The sequence below is a fragment of the Rhinoderma darwinii genome, chromosome 2, assembly GCF_050947455.1.
Source record: "Rhinoderma darwinii isolate aRhiDar2 chromosome 2, aRhiDar2.hap1, whole genome shotgun sequence".
NCBI lineage: Eukaryota > Metazoa > Chordata > Amphibia > Anura > Rhinodermatidae > Rhinoderma > Rhinoderma darwinii.
The window spans coordinates 134,300,871-134,323,187 of NC_134688.1; the positions used below are offsets into that span (position 1 = coordinate 134,300,871).

The window sequence follows — 22,317 nt, forward strand, 5'->3', positions numbered from 1 at the left end:
GTCAGCCGCAGCCACGAGTCGGCAAGCGCTGGCCCCAGCCTCCTCCTCAGGAGATGCCAGCGCTCGCATCCACTCACCTCAGCCGGATACCGTAGGGTGCACGCACACGCTCGTGCCTGCTCTTAAACGGGCAGCGCGCGCACCGGACCTCGTTGATGAACTTTGACCCGTGAGTACCCTGGACTATAAGAGGGATCCAGACCCCTAGTTCTATGCCTGAGCATTGTTGTGTTCCCTACTTTGTCTATGTGATGGCCTCCTGGTGTGTTCCCTGTTCCAGTCCCTGTCCCCGTATCTATACCTGTTTCCAGTTCCTGTTCCTAGCAATCCATACATTCCTGGTCTAGCACTGAGCTGTGCCAAAGTCATGATTTGCCGCATCCAAGTCTACACAGCCGAGCCTGCCCTGCTGCTGTCTGAGCTGCCACAGGTACCTATAGATCTATAGACAAGGCGGTACGGCCCAGTGGGTCCACATAACCTTCGTGACAAGAGCAAATGCCTCTTCAGCGGTATATAACTTGCGTGCCATTTTTTTACGTATTTTTTTTTAACTTCTTTTTTTGTAACAATTTTAATAAAAGTAACAAAGAAAAAGTCCACTAATTAATTGATCAATAAATTTATAAACGACCCTAACAATTAATCAATTAGTATCTAGAATTAATAGAACTGTAAAATATAGGAATAAATTCTTTTATCTAAATGTGTGTGTATATGTATATATTACGTATGCATATATAATCAATTGAATCTTTACAACTAATCAATTGTTGAATGACTAATAATTAATACATTTATGAACGACCCTAACAATCAATTATTTGATATGTAGAATTAATAAAATTAATAATTTATATGAATGTTTGTATATATATATATATATATATATATATATATATATATGTATGTATTACGTGTGCGTATATCTATACCATATTATAGATATATATGTAATTAATTAAATCACAACTAAATTATGAATACCCTAATAAATAATACATTTATGAACAACCCTAAGAATGAATCAATGTATTTAGAATTTACCGACGTGTAAAATATATGAAGAGATTTATATAAGTATATGTGTGTATACGTATATATTACATGTACATATATATCTATATGATATTATAGATATATAACATCCCTAATTATTAATTTTTAGTATTACATTTCAAATATATGTCTATATATAATATATATTACGTGTGTGTGTGTGTATATATATATATATATATATATATATATATATATACATACAGTGTGGGCCATTTATATGGATACACCTAAATAAAATGGGAATGGTTGGTGATATTATCTTCCTGTTTGTGGCACATTAGTATATGGGAGGGGGGAAACTTTTCAAGCTGGGTGTTGACCATGGCGGCCATTTTGAAGTCGGACATTTTGTATCCAACTTTAGTTTTTTCAATGGGAAGAGGGTCGTGTGACACATCAAATTAATCGAGAATTTCACAAGAAAAACAATGGTGTGCTTGTTTTGAACGTTACTTTATTCTTCCATGAGTTATTTACAAGTTTCTGACCACTTATAAAATGTGTTCAAAGTGCTGCCCATTGTGTTGGATTGTCAATACAACCCTCTTCTCCCACACTTCACACACTGATAGCAACACCGCAAAAGAAATGCTAGCACAGGCTTCTAGTATCCGTAGTTTCAGTTGCTGCACATCTCGTATCTTCACAGCATAGACAATTGCCTTCAGATGACCTCAAAGATAAAAGTCTAAGGGGGTCAGATCGGGAGGCATTTCTTCTGCAGTGTTGCTATCAGTGTGTGAAGAGTGGGAGAAGAGGGTTGCATTGACAATCCAACACAATGGGCAGCCTCCTCCAGACCAGTTACACGCTCCAAATCAACATGGTGCCTGCATTAAAGACAACTGTCTTAAATGGTCACCTGTATAAAAGACTCCTGCCCACAGACTCAATTAATCAGTCTGTCTCTAACCTCTACAACATGGGCAAGACCAAAGAGTTTGCTAAGGATGTCAGGGACAAGATCATAGACCTGCACAAGGCTGGAATGGGCTACAAAACCATAAGTAAGACGCTGGGTGAGAAGGAGACAACTGTTGGTGCAATAGTAAGAAAATGGAAGACATACAAAATGACTGTCAATCGACATCGATCTGGGGCTCCATGCAAAATCTCACCTCGTGGGGTATCCTTGATCCTGAGGAAGGTGAGAGCTCAGCCGAAAACTACACGGGGGGAACTTGTTAATGATCTCAAGGCAGCTGGGACCACAGTCACCAAGATAACCATTGGTAACACATTACGCCGTAATGGATTAAAATCCTGCAGTGCCCGCAAGGTCCACCTGCTCAAGAAGGCACATGTACAGGCCCGTCTGAAGTTTGCAAATTAACATCTGGATGATTCTGAGAGTGATTGGGAGAAGGTGCTGTGGTCAGATGAGACTAAAATTGAGCTCTTTGGCATTAACTCAACTCGCCGTGTTTGGAGGAAGAGAAATGCTGCCTATGACCCAAAGAACACCGTCCCCACTGTCAAGCATGGAGGTGGAAACATTATGTTTTGGGGGTGTTTTTCTGCTAAGGGCACAGGACTACTTCACCGCATCAACGGGAGAATGGATGGAGCCATGTACCGTCAAATCCTGAGTGACAACCTCCTTCCCTCCACCAGGACATTAAAAATGACTCGTGGCTGGGTCTTCCAGCACGACAATGACCCGAAACATACAGCCAAGGCAACAAAGGAGTGGCTCAAAAAGAAGCACATTAAGGTCATGGAGTGGCCTAGCCAGTCTCCAGACCTTAATCCCATCGAAAACTTATGGAGGGAGCTGAAGATCCGAGTTGCCAAGCGACAGCCTCGAAATAATAATGATTTACAGATGATCTGCAAAGAGGAGTGGGCCAAAATTCCATCTAACATGTGTGCAAACCTCATCATCAACTACAAGAAACGTCTGACTGCTCTGCTTGCCAACAAGGGTTTTGCCACCAAGTATTAAGTCTTGTTTGCCAAAGGGATCAAATACTTATTTCTCTGTGCAAAATGCAAATAAATATATATAATTTTGACAATGTGATTTTCTGTTTTTTTTTTAAATATAATCTATCTCTCACTGGTAAAATTAACCTAGCCTAAAAATTCTAGACTGTTCATGTCTTTGACAGTGGGCAAACTTACAAAATCAGCAAGGGATCAAATACTTATTTCCTCCACTGTATATATATATATATATACATTATAAGCCCTAATTGATTAATTAATTAATTGCCCTAATCTGAGTACTATCTAAACTATCTACCTAACAGACTACCTAAACTATAACTAGCTGCCTACACTAAACTATCTATGTGGAGGTGGTTTTTGTGTGTTTTTCACAGTTGGTGTGTCTTTATACGACACACAGCAGCTGCTCGGCACAGTGCTTCTTCTCTCTCACTGTCTCAGAACGATCTGACAGGGAGGAGAAACATTGTGACTAACAGCACGAAAGTTTGTTGCTGCAACAAACTTTGCTGTGAACACCTTGATAGATTTATCATGGTGATCACGTCATCAGGACCGACACCAATCCGGTCCTGATGTCTTCTCCCAGCACTAAGGCTGCTAGTAGCAGCGTGTGCTGAGAGACTCAGGGCATAGAGAGAGCTCTGTGCACTCTGTTCTGACACCACGTAGAATAACGGGCTGCAGGACAAAGGCCCAGCACTGCAGCCCGCTAATCTACGTGGGCTGGTCGTGAAGGGGTTAAAGTCCCCTAGTGTGACTAGTAAAAAAGTAAAAAAAAAGTTTCATAAAGTCAATAAAAAAAAAAGTGAAAAAACATGAAAAAAACACACTTTTTCCCCTTTCAAACTGCTTTACTATTAAAAAACCAAAATAAAGTTAAAAAGTTACGCATATTGGGTATCTCCGCCTCCATAATGACCCCAACTATAAAGCTATTACATTATTTAACCCGCACGGTGAACGCCGTAAAAAATGAAATAAAAAACTATGGAAAATTGCTGTTTTCTATGAATCCTGACTTAAAAAAATTTTGCTAAAAAGTGATCAAAAAGTCACATCTACTCCAAAATGGTAGCAAAAAAACTACACATTTTCCCGCAAAAAAAAGCCCTCATACAGCTACATTGGCGGAGCAATAAAAAAGTTATGGCTCTTCAAATATTGAGACACAAAAACAAATAATTTTGATAAAAAAAGTGTTTTTACTGTGTAAAAGTAGTAAAACATATAAAATCTATACAAATTTGGTATCGTTGCAATCGTAACAACCCGCTCAATAAAGTTATTGTGTTATTTATACCACGCGGTAAACGGCGTAAATTTAGGACGCAAAAAAGAGTGGAAAAATTTCTTTTTTTTTTCTATTCCCCCCCACCAAAAAAAAAGGGAAACCCGCATCTATCAGGAATATCCTGTGGATATATTATAAATGTTTGTGGTGACACAACCCCTTGAGCTAGTGGGTGAAGCCTAAATGCTATTATGTCTGCCAAAGAAAGCACACATAGAGAAAATAACATCCTGCTCCATAATCTCTTTGCAGTACCCTCAGAAAAAAACAGCAGCAGCATGGAGGACATCATACAGAACTAATGAGCAGTGTAGCTGAAAATGAAGCACTGGGGTGAGATACAACACTTACCAACAGTCTGTGTCACTTCTGTCTCCCTGCTTCTGATCCCTCCTTCTGCTCCCCTTCTTCTCTCTATAGACTTCTTTAGGCAACATCGTCTGTGTCTCTCTCTCTAGTTATGCTCCCTCCCCCCTTCTCCATGATTTCTATCGGCAGCAGCAGTTGTGTCTCCTCTCTCCCCCTTCTCCATTCTCCCCTCTCCATGGACTCCATAGTCTCTCTCTGCTCCTGTTCTGCCCTCCCTATATACTTCCATGGGCAGCAGCATCTGTGTCTCCTTTCTCTCTCACTGTTACTTCTCCCTTCTCTTGTTCCCCCTCCCCTCTCCAAAAACTTCTATGGGTAACAGCGTCTGTGTGTGTGTGTGTCTCTCTCTCTGCGCCTGTTTCCTCCTCCTTCTCCACATTCCCCTCTTTATAGACTTATACGGGCAGCAGTATTTGTGCCTACTCTCTCACTCTGCTTCTGCTCCCTCTTCCTGCTCCCCCTCCTCTCTCCATAGACTTCTTTGAGCAGAGTATCTGTATATTTCTTTCCCTGCTCCCCTCACGTCTCCATAGACTTCTATGGGCTGCAGCATCTGTGTTTCTCTCACTTTGCTCTCTCCTCCTGCTCCCGATCCCCTCTCCAATGACTATGGGCAGGTTGTGTAGAGACACACCCCTACTTTCTGCAGCCTGTCTCCTCTGCTCTGTAACAAGAGATGATTTTGCTTGACAACAGGGGGTTGACAGAAGATTCAAGGAAGAGAGACACTGAGTGGCAGCAACTTCCAACAGAATTTCCATAGAAAAAACGACTGATGAATTATAACAGTAAGTTAATCAGGTATGCAGTTAGATAAGAATAAGTTGTTTTAAAAGATAGTGTCCATTTAAGGGGTTAAAGGATATACTATAAGTATGGTCTCATGCACATAACCATATTGCCGCGGGCCATACACAAATCACAGGCCAGGCACATGGCTGTGTACTTTCATTTCAATGAGCCCGGACCTTCCGTAATAAGGCATGTCCTATCTATATGTGGTCCAGGCTCCCGGGCAATGCCCGGACCCTGGAAACCATGGTCGTCTGCATGGGCCCATAAAAATAAATGGGACCACAATTCACCAGCAGATCTGCAGGTCAATTGTGGCTGCAAAAACACGTTCGTGTGCATGAGGCCTTTGTCTAAAATGCAAAGATAATCCGCAAAAAAATGAATAAATAAAATGAATAAATAAAACAAAGCTAATTCGCATACTGCATATGTGTAAATTAACAATTCAATTTTATTATAGTTTCTATATTGTAATTACAACATTTTTATAAAGTATATTTGACATAGAAAAAGCTGGACATAGAGGATTAAACATGGTGTATGCCACACAGCATGGCATATAATGATTTATTGTACATATAATTTCAGTATTTTTATGTATTCATTACTAACATTTAGCCTGTGAAACAATCCTTGAAGGAGAAAATGAACCCAGTTGGAAGTAAGTAATTTGCAAAAACTTTAATGTGCTTCACTGAACAATGCTATTATCTGATGGTGTTTTAATGCCAAATAGGAACTAAATAGGTGAAATAGCATGTATAGTAGACCATATGCTTTGAAATAAAAAAATAGATAACTTTATTTTTTTACTCAAATGTTTTGCCGGTATAGTTGTTTTTCCATATTAATCACGAATCTATATATATATATATATATATATATATATATATATATATATATATATATATATATATATATATACATATATATATATATATATATATATATATATATATACAGTATATATGCATATATATATATATATATATATATATATATATATACACAGTATATATATATTGAAGAAAATCCCACAGCACTCTGTGTTAGTGAAAAAAATGGTGGTTTATTAAGCCAGCACAATCTGCAACGTTTCCATTGTGTGAACCATATATAGTGAGTGTCTCATTAGCATAATGAGTAAACATTAAGACAGTATATATAAAAAAACATACTGATATACATTCAAATCCGACACTTTTTGACAACAGTGAATACAAAATGACAAAAATATTATTAAAACATGCAAAATCTGTATGATTGTCATGAAATTGAAAATGCAACAATATGTGTGTGGGTGGAGGTCCTATAGAAGGTCCTATAGAGTGCTGTGGGATTTTCTTCAATATTGAGCTATATCCCCTGGATCGGGATTACCTGCTTGCACCTGAGACGATCTTGGAATTGCATTTTGAGTGCTGCTGCTTTTCCATTTTATATATATATATATATATATATATATATATATATATATCTATATATCAGTGGTTCTTAACCTGGGTTCGATCGAACCCCAGGGGTTCGGTGAGTCAGTCTCAGGGGTTCGGCGGAGGTCAAGTCAGACACCCGACTCATATGATTCGTGATGACACGCCCCGCTTAGCCATCATTGGCTGCAGGTGATCACGCAACATCGCTTGGCCTAGTAGTCGAATTGTGACTGTCGTGATGGTACGTCGTGTGATTTCTTTCTTAATATTTTAATCCCTTCATACTAACTATGTCGAGCAAAAAAAGAAAGTGGTCGGACGAATATGTACAATATGGATTCACATGTATAACGGAACGTGATGGGAGTCAGCGTCCTAACTGCATGATTTGCAATGCTAGGTTGAGCAATTCTAGTCTAGCACCGGCAAAACTAAGAGAACACTTCCTTAAGCTGCATGGAGATGGACAATACAAGAACACAACGCTCGCTGAATTCAAGGTGAAGAGAGCCAGATTCGATGAAAAGGCTACTCTGCCTGTTCTCGGCTTTGTACCCATCAACAAACCGATCCTCACAGCATCGTACGAAGTTGCTTACCTGATCGCAAAGCAGGGCAAACCACACACCATTGGTGAAACACTCATAAAACCAGCTGTGTTGAAGATGGCGAATATCATGCTGGGAAAAGCGGCTGAAGTTAAGCTATCCCAAATTCCTCTTTCAAATGACACCGTTAGCGACAGAATAGAGGACATGAGCAAAGACATCTTGGCTCAAGTAGTTGCAGATCTGATTTCAAGCCCGGCAAAATTCAGCCTTCAACTCGACGAGACCACAGACGTTTCCAATCTAAGCCAGCTTGCTGTATTTGTGCGCTATGTGAAAGACGACGTGATAAAGGAAGATTTTTTATTTTGTAAACCTCTTACGACAACAACTAAGGCAGCCGATATGAAGAAACTTGTGGATGACTTCTTCAAAGACAACAATCTTTTGTGGGATATGGTTTCTGCAGTTTGTTCGGACGGAGCTCCAGTCATGCTGGGAAGAAAGTCTGGTTTTGGTGCGCTAGTGAAAGCCGATGCACCACACATCATTGTTACGCATTGTATTCTGCACAGGCATGCGTTGGCAACAAAAACCTTGCCTCCAAAACTGGCAGAAGTATTAAAAATTGTAGTGGAATGCGTGAACTATGTGCGAAATAGTGCTCTGAGGCACCGCATCTTCAGTGAGCTGTGTAAAGAAATGGGCTCTGAATTCGAGGTACTTCTGTACCATTCTAACGTTCGGTGGTTATCCCGGGGACAGGTGCTGAATCGTGTTTTTGCCGTACGTGTGGAATTAGCCCTGTTTTTGCAAGAGCACCAACATCGTCATGCAGATAGCTTAAAAAATTCTGAGTTCATTCTCATTTTAGCGTACATGGCTGATATCTTCGCAGCTCTCAATCATCTCAATCAACAGATGCAGGGCGGTGGAGTCAACATCATCGAAGCGGAAGAAAACCTGAAGGCTTTTCAAAAAAAGCTATCGTTATGGAAACGACGAACAGAGAACGATAACTTCGCAAACTTTCCCCTGCTGGACGACTGTGTAAGTAAGATCGAAGATGTATCTGGAATCGGAGACATTTCTGTACCCGCGGAACTGAAGCAAGCAATTGCCACGCACTTAGATGAGCTTGCAAAGTCTCTCGACGGATACGTCCCTACAAGAGAGTCATATCCAGCATGGGTGAGACAGCCGTTCACGTTTAGTGTTGAGACAACAGATGTCAATGATAAATACCTCGATGAAATCATTGAAATTCAGCAGAGCCAGGTTCAACAGCAACTCTTCAGAACAACAACGCTCTCAACGTTTTGGTGTCAACAAATGGTAACGTACCCTGTTATTGCTAAGAAAGCTCTGGAGATTTTCATACCGTTTGTTACAACATATCTTTGCGAGCAATCCTTTTCGAGGATGCTGGACATAAAAACGAAGAAAAGGAACAGACTTTGTTGCGAAAATGACATGAGAGTGGCACTTGCCAAGGTGAAGCCGCGCATTTCTGAACTGGTCTCTGAAAGGCAACAGCAGAAGTCACACTGATTTCCAGTAAATATTCATTATTATGTTTTTGTTTTTGTGTGAAAATCATGTTTTAATGGTTTTGTTCTTAGAACACTGATGTTGATGCACGGTTCATTTTGTGCACCAGTAAAATATATACCTATGTTTTGAATTTTATTTTTCCAATTAAGAAGGGTTCGGTGAATGCGCATATGAAACTGGTGGGGGTCAGTACCTCCAACAAGGTTAAGAACCACTGATATATATATATGGCTTTAGATTTTTTTTAAATGACTTATTATGCAAAGTATATATTGCCACATTTCTGTTTTCATTATTAGCATAGCTGAACATGTTTATCCACACAAAATTAACATAAAGGGTCACTTTATTTGTTTTTTCTTTCTATCCTTAAGCTACTGTGGCGTAACTGTACATAATAGATTGGCTTATATTAAGCTAAGGCTTTGTTCACACCTGCGGCAGGGCTCCGTTCTGGCGTTCCGTCAGAGCTTTCCATCAGAACGGAACCCTGACTGAAACAAATGGAAACCGTAGGTTTCCGTTTGCATCACTGTTGATTTCAATGGTGATGGATCTGGTGCAATTTGTTTCCGTTTGTCTCCATTGTGCAAGGGTTTAGTCATTTTGACCACGACTACGGTATTGATTCCGTCCAAATGACAGAACCCTTGCACAATGGAGACAAACGGAAACCATTTGCACCGTATCCATCACCGTTGAAATCAATGGTGATGCAAACGGAAACATATGGTTTTCATTTGTTTTAGAGCCCTGATGCAGATATAAGCGAAGCCTAACAAGTAAAGTTACATCATAGTTATCATGTGGACACAGAATGTGTTCATGTGAGATCACAGAAGTCATGCCAGTGAGATCACAGAGGCTGTGCCCGACTGCTCAGCATGGAAGATAGGATATAACTCTGATTCCGGACAATTAACCCCATAAATGATGCGGTCAATAGTGATTGCGCCATTTAAGTGGTTTGACAGAGAGAGGGGCTCCCTTTGTCACCCATTGGAAGTTTGCAAACGCGATTAAGGTCTGCCAATGGGTTGACATGGCAGCCGGGGGCCTAAATAAGGCCTTCAGGCCTGCCATTGCTGCATACCTATTGCATGCCGCACTAACAGGCAATAATGCTATAGCATACTGAGTATACCAAAATATTATAAAAGCAACCAGAAGATCTCTTTCTAAATTTCTCTTGTGAGTCTAAAAAAAAATAGGAATTATTGTAAAATAAAGTTTATTAAAACAAATGAAACAATTGTAAAGGATCTGCCAGGCACAGCTTCGGGGTTAACTCCCATAGGTAATCAATCTACACCTGAATCTACGTCTCTGAGACTGACTCCATCTTCCACCACTCAGGATGGCAGGCTTAGGAGTGGGAGAGCCTAACGCAGCCTGGCCAGACGGAGCTAGCTCCCGCCCTCTGTCTATTTATACCTGCCTTTCCTGTTCCTCCTTTCTTGTGATTCTTTCCGTGTGGTTTCCTGGCCCAGCTACAGCTCCTAACTATTTGATCCTGCTCCATGCTGACCCTGGCTTACTGACTACTGTTCTGCTCTGCGTTTGGTACCTCGTGCTCTCCTGGTTTGACTTGGCTCGTGTTCCACTCTGTTGCTCACGGTGTTGCCGTGGGCAACTGCCCCTTTCCCTTTGCTTTGTATTCCCTTGTATGTTTGTCTCATGCACTTACTGAGCGTAGGGACCGCCGCCCAGTTGTACCCCGTCGCCTAGGGCGGGTCGTTGCAAGTAGGCAGGGACAGAGTGGCGGGTAGATTAGGGCTCACTTGTTCGTTTCCCTACCCCCGTCGTTACAACAATAATACTTTGTAAAAAAAATTATCTGTTAATTTGGTTAAAGCAGGGGTCTCAAGCACGCGGCCCACGGGCCGCATGCGGCCCCTGGGGCTATCATCTGCGGCCCGCGGGACACAGAGTCGCTAGTATCGGCTCTGCTCCGAGACTCTGGAATTCCCTGACATCGCTGTCCACATATGAACAGCGATGTCTGGGGCTTCCCCAGAGCAGAGTCCCGTGCAGAGCGCTAGTACAGGCTCTGCTCCGGGACTCTGTGGAATTCCCTGACATCGCTGTCCATATATGGACAGTGTGTCAGGGTCTTCCCCAGAGCGGAGTCCCGGGCAGAGCGCTAGTATTGGCTCTGCTCCGGGACTCTGTCGAATTCCCTGACATCGGTGTCCATGTTTGGACACACGATGTCTGGGGCTTCCCCAGAGCCGGAGTTCCGTGCAGAGCGCTAGTACAGGCTCTGCTCTGGGACACTGTGGAATTCTCTGACATCGCTGTCCATATATGGACAGTGTGTCAGGGTCTTCCCCTGAGCAGAGTCCCAGGCAGAGCACTAGTATAGGCTCTGCTCCGGGACTCTGTGGAATTTCCTGACATCGCTGTCCATATATGGACAGTGTGTCAGGGTCTTCCCCAGAGCGGAGTCCCGGGCAGAGCGCTAGTACAGGCTCTGCTCCGGTACCCTGTCGAATTCCCTGACATCGGTGTCGATGTTTGGATACACGATGTCGGGGGCTTCCCCTGAGCGGAGTCCCAGGCAGAGCGCTAGTATAGGCTCTGCTCCGGGACTCTGTGGAATTCCCTGACATCGCTGTCCATTTATGGACAGTGTGTCAGGGTCTTCCCCAGAGTGGAGTCCCGGGCAGAGTGCTTGTAAAGGATCTGCCAGACACAGCTTCTGTGTCGACGCCCGTGGTTAATCAGTCTGCACCTGCTCCTAAGTCTGATAGAGTGACTCGATCATGTACCACTCGGGCTGGGAGGCTGAGAAGTGGGAGAGCCTACCACAGCCTGGCCAGACGGAGCTCCCGCCCTCTGTCTATTTATACCTTCATTTCCTGCTCCTCCTTTTCCTGTGATTCTGTCTGTTTCCTGGCTCTGCTGCTGCTGTTTGTACTATTGTCCTCTGCTTCATATTGAACCTGCTTTACTGACTACTCTCCTGCTCTGCGTTTGGTACCTCGTACACTCCTGGTTTGACTCGGCTTGTTCACTACTCTTGTTGCTCACGGTGTTGCCGTGGGCAACTGCCCCATTTCCCTTAGCTTCTGTGTACCCTTGTCTGTTTGTCTGTCGTGCACATATTGAGCGTAGGGACCGTCGCCCAGTTGTACGCCGTCGCCTAGGACGGGCCGTGCAAGTAGGCAGGGACTGAGTAGCGGGTAGATTAGGGCTAACCTGTCTGTCTTCCTACCCAGCGCTAGTACAGGCTCTGCTCCGGGACTCTGGAATTCCCTGACATCGCTATCCACATATGAACAGCGATGTCTGGGGCTTCCCCAGAGCCAGAGTCCCATGCAGAGCGCTAGTATCTGCTCTGCTCCGGGACTCTGGAATTCCCTGACATCGCTGTTGACATATGAACAGCGATGTCTGGGGCTTCCCCAGAGCCGGAGTCCCAGGCAGAGCGCTAGTATAGGCTCTGCTCTGGGACTCTGAGGAAGTCTCTGACCTCGCTGTCCATACATCGACAATGATGTCAGGGTCTTCCCAGAGCAGGAGTCCCAGTGATGTCAGGAGCACAGCTGGAGTCCCAGGAAGAGACTACTAGTGCTCTTCCCGGGACTCCAGCTCTGGGGTTACCCCTGACATCCATGTCCATATATGGACAGTGATGTCAGGAGCAGAGCTGGAATCCCAGGCAGATTGCTAGTAGCGGCTCTGCTCCAGGACTCCAGCTCTGGGCAAGCCCCTGACATCACTGTGGCAGCATTTGCGGAGGGCACTGTGGCAGCATCTGCAGAGGGCACTGCGGCAGCATCTACAGAGGGCATTGTGGCAGCATCTACAGAGGGCACTGTGGCAGCATCTACAGAGGGCACTGTGGCAGTATCTACAGAGGGCACTGTGGCAGCATCTACAAAGGGCACTGTGGCAGCATCTACAGAGGGCACTGTGGAATTATCTAGGGGTGTGTTGCATTATCTACAGAGGGCACTGTGGCAGCATCTACAGAGGACTCTGTGGCAGCAACATCTACAGAGGACTCGGAGGCAGCATCTACAGAGAACTCTGTGGCAGCATCTACGGAGGGCACTGAGGCAGCATCCACAGAGGGTACAGCGGCAGCATCCACAGAGGGCACAGCGGCAGCATTCACAGAGGGCACAGTGGCAGCATCCACAGAGGGCACAGTGGCAGCATCCACAGAGGGCACTGCGACAGCATCCACAGAGGGCACTGCGACAGCATCCACCGAGGGCACTGTGGCACTATCTAAAAAGGGGCTGCCCAATCTTGACATGTCTGTCTGCCAAACGCTGCCAACTGAGCTGCCGGACTGCATTTAGCGACACTTGAACTGGAAAACTGGATTGTTGAAATAAGCATGTGGGGAAATATCTCAAATTTTAAACCTAGTGTAATAGTAATATTGTTATAGTAGTTCAAATAACTAATTGATTAACAATAATTTTGTATTGTATCAAATTTGAAAGTAATGCGGCCCGTCAACTTCCCATTTTTTCTATATGCGGCCCACTTACCCGGCCGAGTTTGAGACCCCTGGGTTAAAGTGTAAAAAAATGCAAAATACATATATATGTTATCTTTGTGATCGTAAGAACCCAAACAGTAAAGTTGAAAGGTTATTTAAACCTCAATGTGTACACCGTACAATGAAAATGCAAAAAACGTAGGTGGAATTTTTTTTTTTCCACCCCCAAAAAAATTAATAAGAGTTAATCAGTAAGTCCCAAGAACACCAAAATGGGAGCAATATAAACTACATCTCATCTTGCAAAAAACAAGCCCACATATGACTACATCGACAGAAAAATAGAAAGTTGTAGCTCTTGGAATGCGGCGATAAAAAGTGTTGGAAAAAAACAGTATTTTACTAACAGGGTTAGTAAAATATAAAAAAAAGTATACGTATTTGATATTTCCATAATCACACCGACTCATAGAACAAAAGTAACATGTTTGTTCACCGTGCGGCATGAATGACTAAATTTAAAGCTCAACAAACAATTACGTAATTGATGTTTTTTTCTATTTGTTACCATAAAGAGTTTATAAAATGTTAATCAATAAGTTATGTGTACCATTGCCATTGAAATATATTCAGTAACTCATCCCACAAAAAATAAGCCCTCGGCTGACTATGTTGGTGAAGAAATAATAGGTTATGGTTGTAGGATTGTGGCGACGCAAAAACGAAAAAAAATCCTGCATTTGCCAAAATAGGCTTGGTATTTAATGGGTTAAATCACTATGTTAATATCAATTCTAAATCTACAGGTCCTCTTGTTTTGCTGCAATCAAAGTGGTATTATTTCCAGGAAAATCTTACACTTTTCCATAACAATAGTTGACTTGCAGAGGCATTGATATGCCAAACAACATATTTTATCGAATAATATATTTCGATACTGTATCACGTGAGATTGTAATGTCCATTTCCCCTTATCCACATACTGTAAGTTCAGTTGATTCTGTTTTTTACTTACTTACAACTATATGTACTACACAGTATTTAATATTTTTTCCCCAAAACATCCCTTGATTTGACACTCCTCTACCAATCCCATCAGCAAAGGTTTCCATGGTTTAAAGGGGTTGTATCATGAAGACAACACTTTTCCATATGCACTATTACGGCATATGGACAGGGGCTGAGCTAGTTTCATTTAGGTCATGATGTTTGCGGGGCAAAAGGTCCCTCTACCGCATAAAAAGGCACCAGTATTATAGAGGCACTGTTACAGATTTTGCATTGGTGGCCCACGAGCTCAAAGATAACAAAGGGGGGGGGGGTCGTTAAAAAGGAGCTACCCCCAAAGAGTGCCCCTTGATCTGGTGGATTGTTCCTGTCCATGTATTACATGGTCAGGCATTCATCTGATTGGCTGAATTTTTTTACAGCGACTTTTGCATGCTAAGTGTATTACTAGCAGCACCTTCCTCAAGCGATAACAGCTAACTGCTATGTCATTTTTTATAAATATCTCCACATAAATATGTTAATCCAATAGACCAAATCAGCAGCACATTTCCCTTATAGTAGTTCATGAAATATATCCAGGTGCCACGCGACAAGATGTCCTAGTTCAACAGACCATTGATACACAAATTGGAAAAAATTGGAGCACTTCGAAAAGACCACTCTTAATTCACATGAATATGAACAGCAAAGGCTACTCTGGTTAGTGGTATCTTTAGAATTCCCAGATTTTCACCCTTTCACCCCGTACAGGGGTCTGGTTTTTGCTGCTGGCGATTATGTCTATAAAGAAGTCACCTACTGGCAGAGCAAGCAGGGGCAACCATATACCTTAAACAAGCTAAGTCGATACCAAGAAGTTAAGGAAATGATAACTTGAAAATCGAAATCCAAAATGTAGGAACTGAGACCTTACCATGTCAAACCAAGAAAAACTACTAGTGACAAAACAGCAGGAAAATAGAGGGTCAGGTAGTGTAGGCTCAAATACAGTTCAGGCAATAAAGGGTCAATAGAGAAGTTAAAAGATAAACGGGTTAAATATATAGAAAACAGTTAGGAACGCAAACAAGGTAAAATATACAATAACTTGCCAGGGAAAGAAGACAACCAGGATTTAAACAGCTTGCCAATTTCATCGCTGGCCGAGCCTCCCAGTCTGCCAGGCAGCTTATTGGTTAGACCATCTCAGGAACCTTTTGGCTGGGAGGCCGTGTACTTGATTCATGGAACAATTGACATCTCTAGAGTACGTGGCTAAATGGACAAACAGTTGGAAAATGTCACATGCCTCCTTCTGGCAACTGTATATGGCAAACACACTGTGCCATGCAGGGAACATGGAGTTTTAAAGTATCCAAACATGCGGCTGTTTGACTGCCTCCTGCTTGTCAAGAGGAGTGTCCTATAGGGGGAACAAATTGTATAGAAAAAAATACATTAATTTTGTTAGAGAAATCTCTTTTATTTGAAAATTCAAAAGCAAATAACGGGGAAATTGCTTCCCTGCTGTTACATTAGTGTGACAAACACTGACAATTCTGTAAGAAAACTATTCTAAGAAAAAGAATATTAATACAAAGAATAGAAGGTTTTTTCCACATCAAACAACATCTTCTTATAGGTAAGCGGTCCTAAAAATGAAATCTTAATATCCTGACCTTTCCTTCATATACAGGGTTATTCCCATGTCATTGGTAAATTTCATGTCATGTCATTTTGTTGTCATCGATGCATGAATATGTGTTGTCTGCTTTCCTGTCATTGGATTGCAACAACCAATCGCTGGTTTGGCCATAGCAGGAGTCCAATGATCTGTGACATGGGTACAGCGCTGAAGTTAAACTAAGTAGATTATAGAGTTTATTTTATTATGAAGGTATTGTTAGATATCGAAAGTCTGATTTAGCGTTCAGTTGCACTTTTTTACATGTAATACTGAAGGATCTTTCATACCAAACTCATTTAATCTTTTAGACATCACAGTCTTGTTGGAAGGAAATCCCAGGCAAATTACACTAGGTGCTTTCATACTAGCATATGGAAAAGGTTTGTACATAATCTGCCGTCAGCTAATATAAACATAAGATTAACGTGTCAACACCTAAACAGGAAATTAAATTTCGGTAGCCAGCAAAATGTCATGTAGGATAAAAAAAATTGGCTTTATTCTAAACCATAAAGCACAAAGAAAACCATTCACGTGACAATGTAGCAAATGACAGGATTGCTCAATGTCAGTCTTGGCTAAATTGTCAGCGAGTTCATGGCTTCACTGGCTTCTTAGTCTGATTAACAGATGCATTGTTAATGGCCAATCCACAATCAATATTCTTAATTAACAGAAAATAACTTCAGGGAGAAATAATGGTGAATAATCGGAAAAGCATTCTTTATTTTCTTAAAGTTAAACTAAACGAGGATGGGGGTAAGGGTGGGACAGACAACTTTAACGTAGAATATCTAATAGATACCCTAAAAAAGTCAAGCAGAACCTACACTATTTATGCAAATTGAGCATCCTATATAACTGATCGGCCAAACAGAGCCAGTTGGGATGCTCAGTATGCATAGACATTACACTGCTGGATGACAGTGCTAAAAGCCACTGTCCTGGTGAGAGATTATTTTCCAGCATGAACCTTGATTAAACATTCAGATGTACTGTACATGATCAGAGACTTGCCAGGATGAGAAAACACAGTGAAATGAAACCATACGTTGACTGAGACTTGCTGTAAAATTGTATAAATTTGTACTGTACTGAGATTGCGACAGTTTCCAGCCTGTTGCTAAAGAGCAAGTGTCATAAATTAAAATGCCATGCAATAAACATCACTGAGTATTGGGACACTTACACATTACACCTACAAGAGCCTTTAATGGCATCCCATTCTAAATCCATAGGCATTAATAAGGCATTAGTTACCCTTTGCAGCTAAAAGAGCTTTCACTCTTTTGGCAAAACTTTCTACAAGATTTTGGAGTGCGTCTGTGGGAGTTTTTTCCCACTCATCCAGAAGAGGGTTTGTGAGGTCAGACACTGATGTTGGACAAGAGGGCCTGGAATGCAATCTTCGTTCTAGTTCATCCAAGGTCCTTCACACCAAACTCTTTAAACCATGGCTTTATGGACCTTGCTTTGTGCACTGGGGCACAGTCATGCTGGAACAGAAAACTGCTTCAATGCCCAGGACGGCGTGCTTTACACCACTCTATCCGACGCTTGGCTTTGTGTTTGGTGGTGTTCGGCTTGCATGCAGCTACTCGGCCATGAAAACCCATGCCATGATGCTCCCGGCGCATAGTTTTTGTGCTGATGTTAATGACACAGGAGGTTTGGAACTCTGCAGTTATAGAGTCAGCAGAGCATCAGTGACTTTTTGCACTATGCACCTCAGCACACGGCAACCCCGATGTCAGATGTTTGCAAATTCGCTGATTGTTGAGGAATCATATTTCCACCATTCAAGACAATGGATACTAAAATAGGGATACGTTTATAAGCCTCTATTTTGTAAAATGGGGAAATAAGGCTTTTATAATGTCAAGTTTGTTAGTTGGAGTATCTTCGAACTGTCTGGGTTTAGTTTATCTCTAGATATGAATGATTCTAATCCTGACAATAGGTCTTAGAAACAAACAAAAATATTCTTAAAATAAATTTCAATCTTTCATTTTCACAACAAGTTTTTCATTATTTTTTTAGATTTTTTTATGGAGATATAAACTGTCTTATTAACCATAAGTGACTGCCCATTAGTGTTTTTATGGCGGCCACTAACGGGCTTTATTCCGATGCAATTGCCTTTTTACGGCGCTGTATCAGAATAAATAAATAGAGAAGGGAGCCGTTAAATCTCCCTGCTCTCAGCTACCCTCAATATCAGTATCGATCTCACCCGTTTAACCCCTCTCTCACCCCACCAGCACCCTGCGTGTGATCGCAGAGTGCCGGTGTCTTCTATGGCAACCGGGGGCCTAATAAAGGCATGGCCTAGCAGATGTCTGTCCCTTTAGTATGGACAGGCAGTAATACACTGCAATACAGAAGTATTGCAGTGTATTATAAAAGTGATCGGATGATCGTATAGTGAAGTCCCCTAGTGGGACTAATAAAGAAGTAAAAAAAAAGTTTAATAAAGTTAATAAAAAAATAAGTAAAAAAAAAATGAAAAACCCACTTTTCCCTTTTACAAGATGCTTTATTTTAAAAAATACTAAAAAAAGGAAAAATATTACACAGATTTGGTATCCCCGCATCCATAACAACCCCAACAATAAAGTTATTACATTATTTAACCTGCATGGTGATTGCCGAAAAAAATTAAATAAAAAACAATGCAAGAATTGCTGTTTTCTGTGAATCCTGCTACAAGTCGTCTCTCAAAAACAAAGCCCTGATACAGCTGCATCGGCGGAAAAATAAAAAAGTTATGGCTCTTGAAATATGGAGACACAAAAACAAATAATATGGAAAAAAAAAAGTGTTTGTACTGTGTAAAAGTAGTAAAACATACAAAATCTATGTAAATTTAGGACGAAAAAAGTGTGGCAAAATTGCTGTTTTTTTTTCTATTCCCCCCAAAATAAAAAAGTTAATTAAAAGTTAATCAATGAATTATATGTACCCCAAAATTCTGCTATTAAAAAAATACAACTTGTCCTGCAAAAAACAAGACCTTATACAGCTAGGTTGACGCAAAAAAAAAAAAGTTATAGGTCATTGAATAAGACGATGGAAAAACGTAAAAAATAGCTTGTTCATTAGGGCTTAAAATAGGCTGGTCACTAAGGTGTTAAGATTACATCTGACCACTACCAATACCCTCTGAGTGAGATTCTAAAATTTTAAAGTGCAAAGAAGAGCAGTATTTTCAAGTCTGCAGTTATTTATTGCTGGATGTGGCTTTAGTACTTTCACTTAGTCATTCATCTTCAGAAATGTACACTATATGTTCAATACAAAGAGATCTAAGTGATCTGAAAAAAGTATCCAAAAATGTATGTTTGTTTTAAGATTCGAGTTATTCTCATTGCTTAAATTGATTTTACAAATTTGTCCAAATCCTCTTTATTTACTTTTCATTTTTAGCATTATTACTTTAAGGGTTTTTAGTGCATGGACTGTTGGAAGACATGACTTGCGAGCATTAGAATCTGATCGATATCTTATTTCCATTAGAGAGACATGTTAGTCTGTCTTGTATTGACTCAAAGAGCAGTGAGCCTGGACTCATTTCTGAGGTAGTGAATAATAGTAAGCATCCTTTTTCTCCATGTACACAGAATGTACTAAACCCTTGACTCACCTTGTGAAGATAATTATGGTTATGCTGGTAAACATTTCCCTCATAGGACTTTTTATATTGCAATAAATGTACCAAGTGTTATTATTTAAATTGGTACTGTTATCATGTTTTATTCATATTAATTTAAATATCAATTCCAAAATAATCCAATAATATATCATTTAAATCTATTATTTGAATTCATATTTTTTGAGTTTAGCTTAGTTATTGAGTTAACAGGGCCGTTCATATATTCAGAATTCATTTGATAACTACTGTACATTTTAGAATTTGATTTAATCTGTTCAAAACATGTAAACATTAATAATACATTGCAATAATTAGCTATTGTGGTGTTTAATCTTTTATACATTTACTGTTACTACTGAAGGACCTGGAAGACTAAAGCACTTAAAAAGAAACTTTGCTTCATTATGAAATAATAATAGTTAATTGCCAGTGGCTGTGGAACTATTGTTCAAAACAAATTAAAAATCTAAATCACTCTAAAATAATATCCTTCATGGACGGTTTTATGACCTGAAGATAAAATGCAACGTCCCTGCTGAGTCACTGCCTTTTCAGGTTTTAGTGAGAACACTATCAGTGTAGATAATTTCTTTGCAGTTATACAGGTGTTCTTCCATATAGAAAAAAACTTTTATATGTTCTATAATAACATATAATCCAATATGAATAAAAATACAGCATACAAGTCAAAATAGTTAAATTTGTTACACTGGATGCAATATGCAGGTTCATGCACAATAACTAGTGTAGACAAAAACCTGGAGATGTTGCCCATATCAACCAATCTGATTACTGCTTTCAGGCTTGCTATGAAAAAAAGAAGCTATGATTGGTTAGTACGTTACTTGATGTCTCCACTAGTGTTTATACATAAGGCCCATTGAGTGTTATAAGGTCTCGTGCGCAGTCCCATATTACGTCTCTGTACAAGCCTAGTTGCAAGGAATCGCAATTTAGAACACATAGAACTCTATGGGGCCATATTGTACCTGTGTATGCCTCTGATTTCATACAGAGGCATACAAAGATTTATTTTGTGTTGGATTCATATGGAAGTGTGCTTCTAAGTACACCATATACAGCACAGAGCTATAGGTACTCCTTGTGCCTCAGTACGGGCTTTGTGCACACTGCTCCGCCATGTGCATGACACCTTATTCTCGTTGTCCACGCTGTCCAACAGCCATTAAACCTGGCCACATGGTATACAACGAGAAGTAGTTTAATTTAAGATATTACTGATTAAATCAATTTTAGAATAATGAAACATTTCCAAAATGTGCAGCATGTAATTTTCCAGTTGTCTTTATTTGATAATGAGTTACATTGCCCTAAAAATTATAATTATAATTATAATTGTACAATCGCAAATTGTTTTGATTAAAAATAAATCAGAAGTTTAATTGTTCGTTTTCACAGTATTTACTGGTGAGGTTCAATGCAACATGACAGGAAAACAAAACGAACAAAACATGGTTGTTAATTTATTTGTTATTATGTGTATAATTCATAGTTTTCATAAAATATTTATACAATAAAGGACAAAATAGCTAGAGTGTTCAAGTGGCATTAAGAATGACATAAGGTCATGCCCTCAAGTGGTGAAAGAACTATAAAGTAACATTACATGACTGTTACAGTTACAGGTCTGACGTATTGCTCAGGGCTTAACTCACCCTCTCTTAGGAATATATGTTCTGTTGGTTTTCTAAACTAAAAGATGTTTTGTGATTTAAAAGCAGAATTGTCAATAAGGAATATGTTGAAATGTCCTGGACAGCTGACTTTCAACCTCCCATAGTCCACATATAAAATGGTTATAAGAAGTAATAAGTTCAATATTTTTAAAACAAAGTCACAGGATATTCATGTGGCCAGCATGATGTAAATGTAGAACCTACTTCAAGGAAACAACAACAAAAAATAACATATTTCTAGAAGAATCAATGTTCTGTAGTTATTCTCCATTACAGAAGTTGACTTAAAGCATAGTTACACAGCGTTGTTACTGAATAAAAAGAAATATGTCTAGTTGTAAGGGGTGGATTGGCATGTACAATACATTACTAACCCTTGGGCACTTTGACCAATTGACCTGCTAAATGACACTGTTGTCAGTGACATGGATATTATTCTGTTGCATTGACAGCTTCAGGTATAGAACCACCACTTGGCTCCATTATCTGTGTGCAATTGATGGGAGCAAGTATAACCCTTCCAATGCTGGGGAAATTAACACTTTATTATTGCCCAACTGGTCGGTCTATTCCAGCATTACTTGTAGATCTTTTCCCCCTTACAGGAGATTTAAGCTCAAGGTTAAAAACGAGCTAAAAAAAAAATGTGCCTGGTTATGAATTTGCAATGAATCTTGCTTGGTTGTTCCATTTGAAGTACATAAAACAGTGTGTGATCAAAAGATAATGGACAGACAATTAGAAGGAACAAAAGCAATAAATGCAGCCCCACCTATACAGTGTGCCTCATAATTGGTTGCACAGAAGCAACATACTCCATTCTCCAT

At 40.4% G+C, this 22,317-nt stretch overlaps 1 protein-coding gene across 1 annotated transcript in view; it reads left to right on the forward strand.

Annotated features, from left to right (window-relative positions):
- The first annotated feature begins 7,193 nt into the window (after positions 1-7,193).
- Positions 7,194-22,317, forward strand: part of LOC142741756 (protein FAM200C-like) — a 44,045-nt gene continuing 28,921 nt past the window's right edge. The window contains exon 1 of the mRNA XM_075851093.1: positions 7,194-8,980. Within this exon, the coding sequence (XP_075707208.1) occupies positions 7,194-8,980 (1,787 nt within the window). The remainder of the gene's footprint in view (positions 8,981-22,317) is intronic.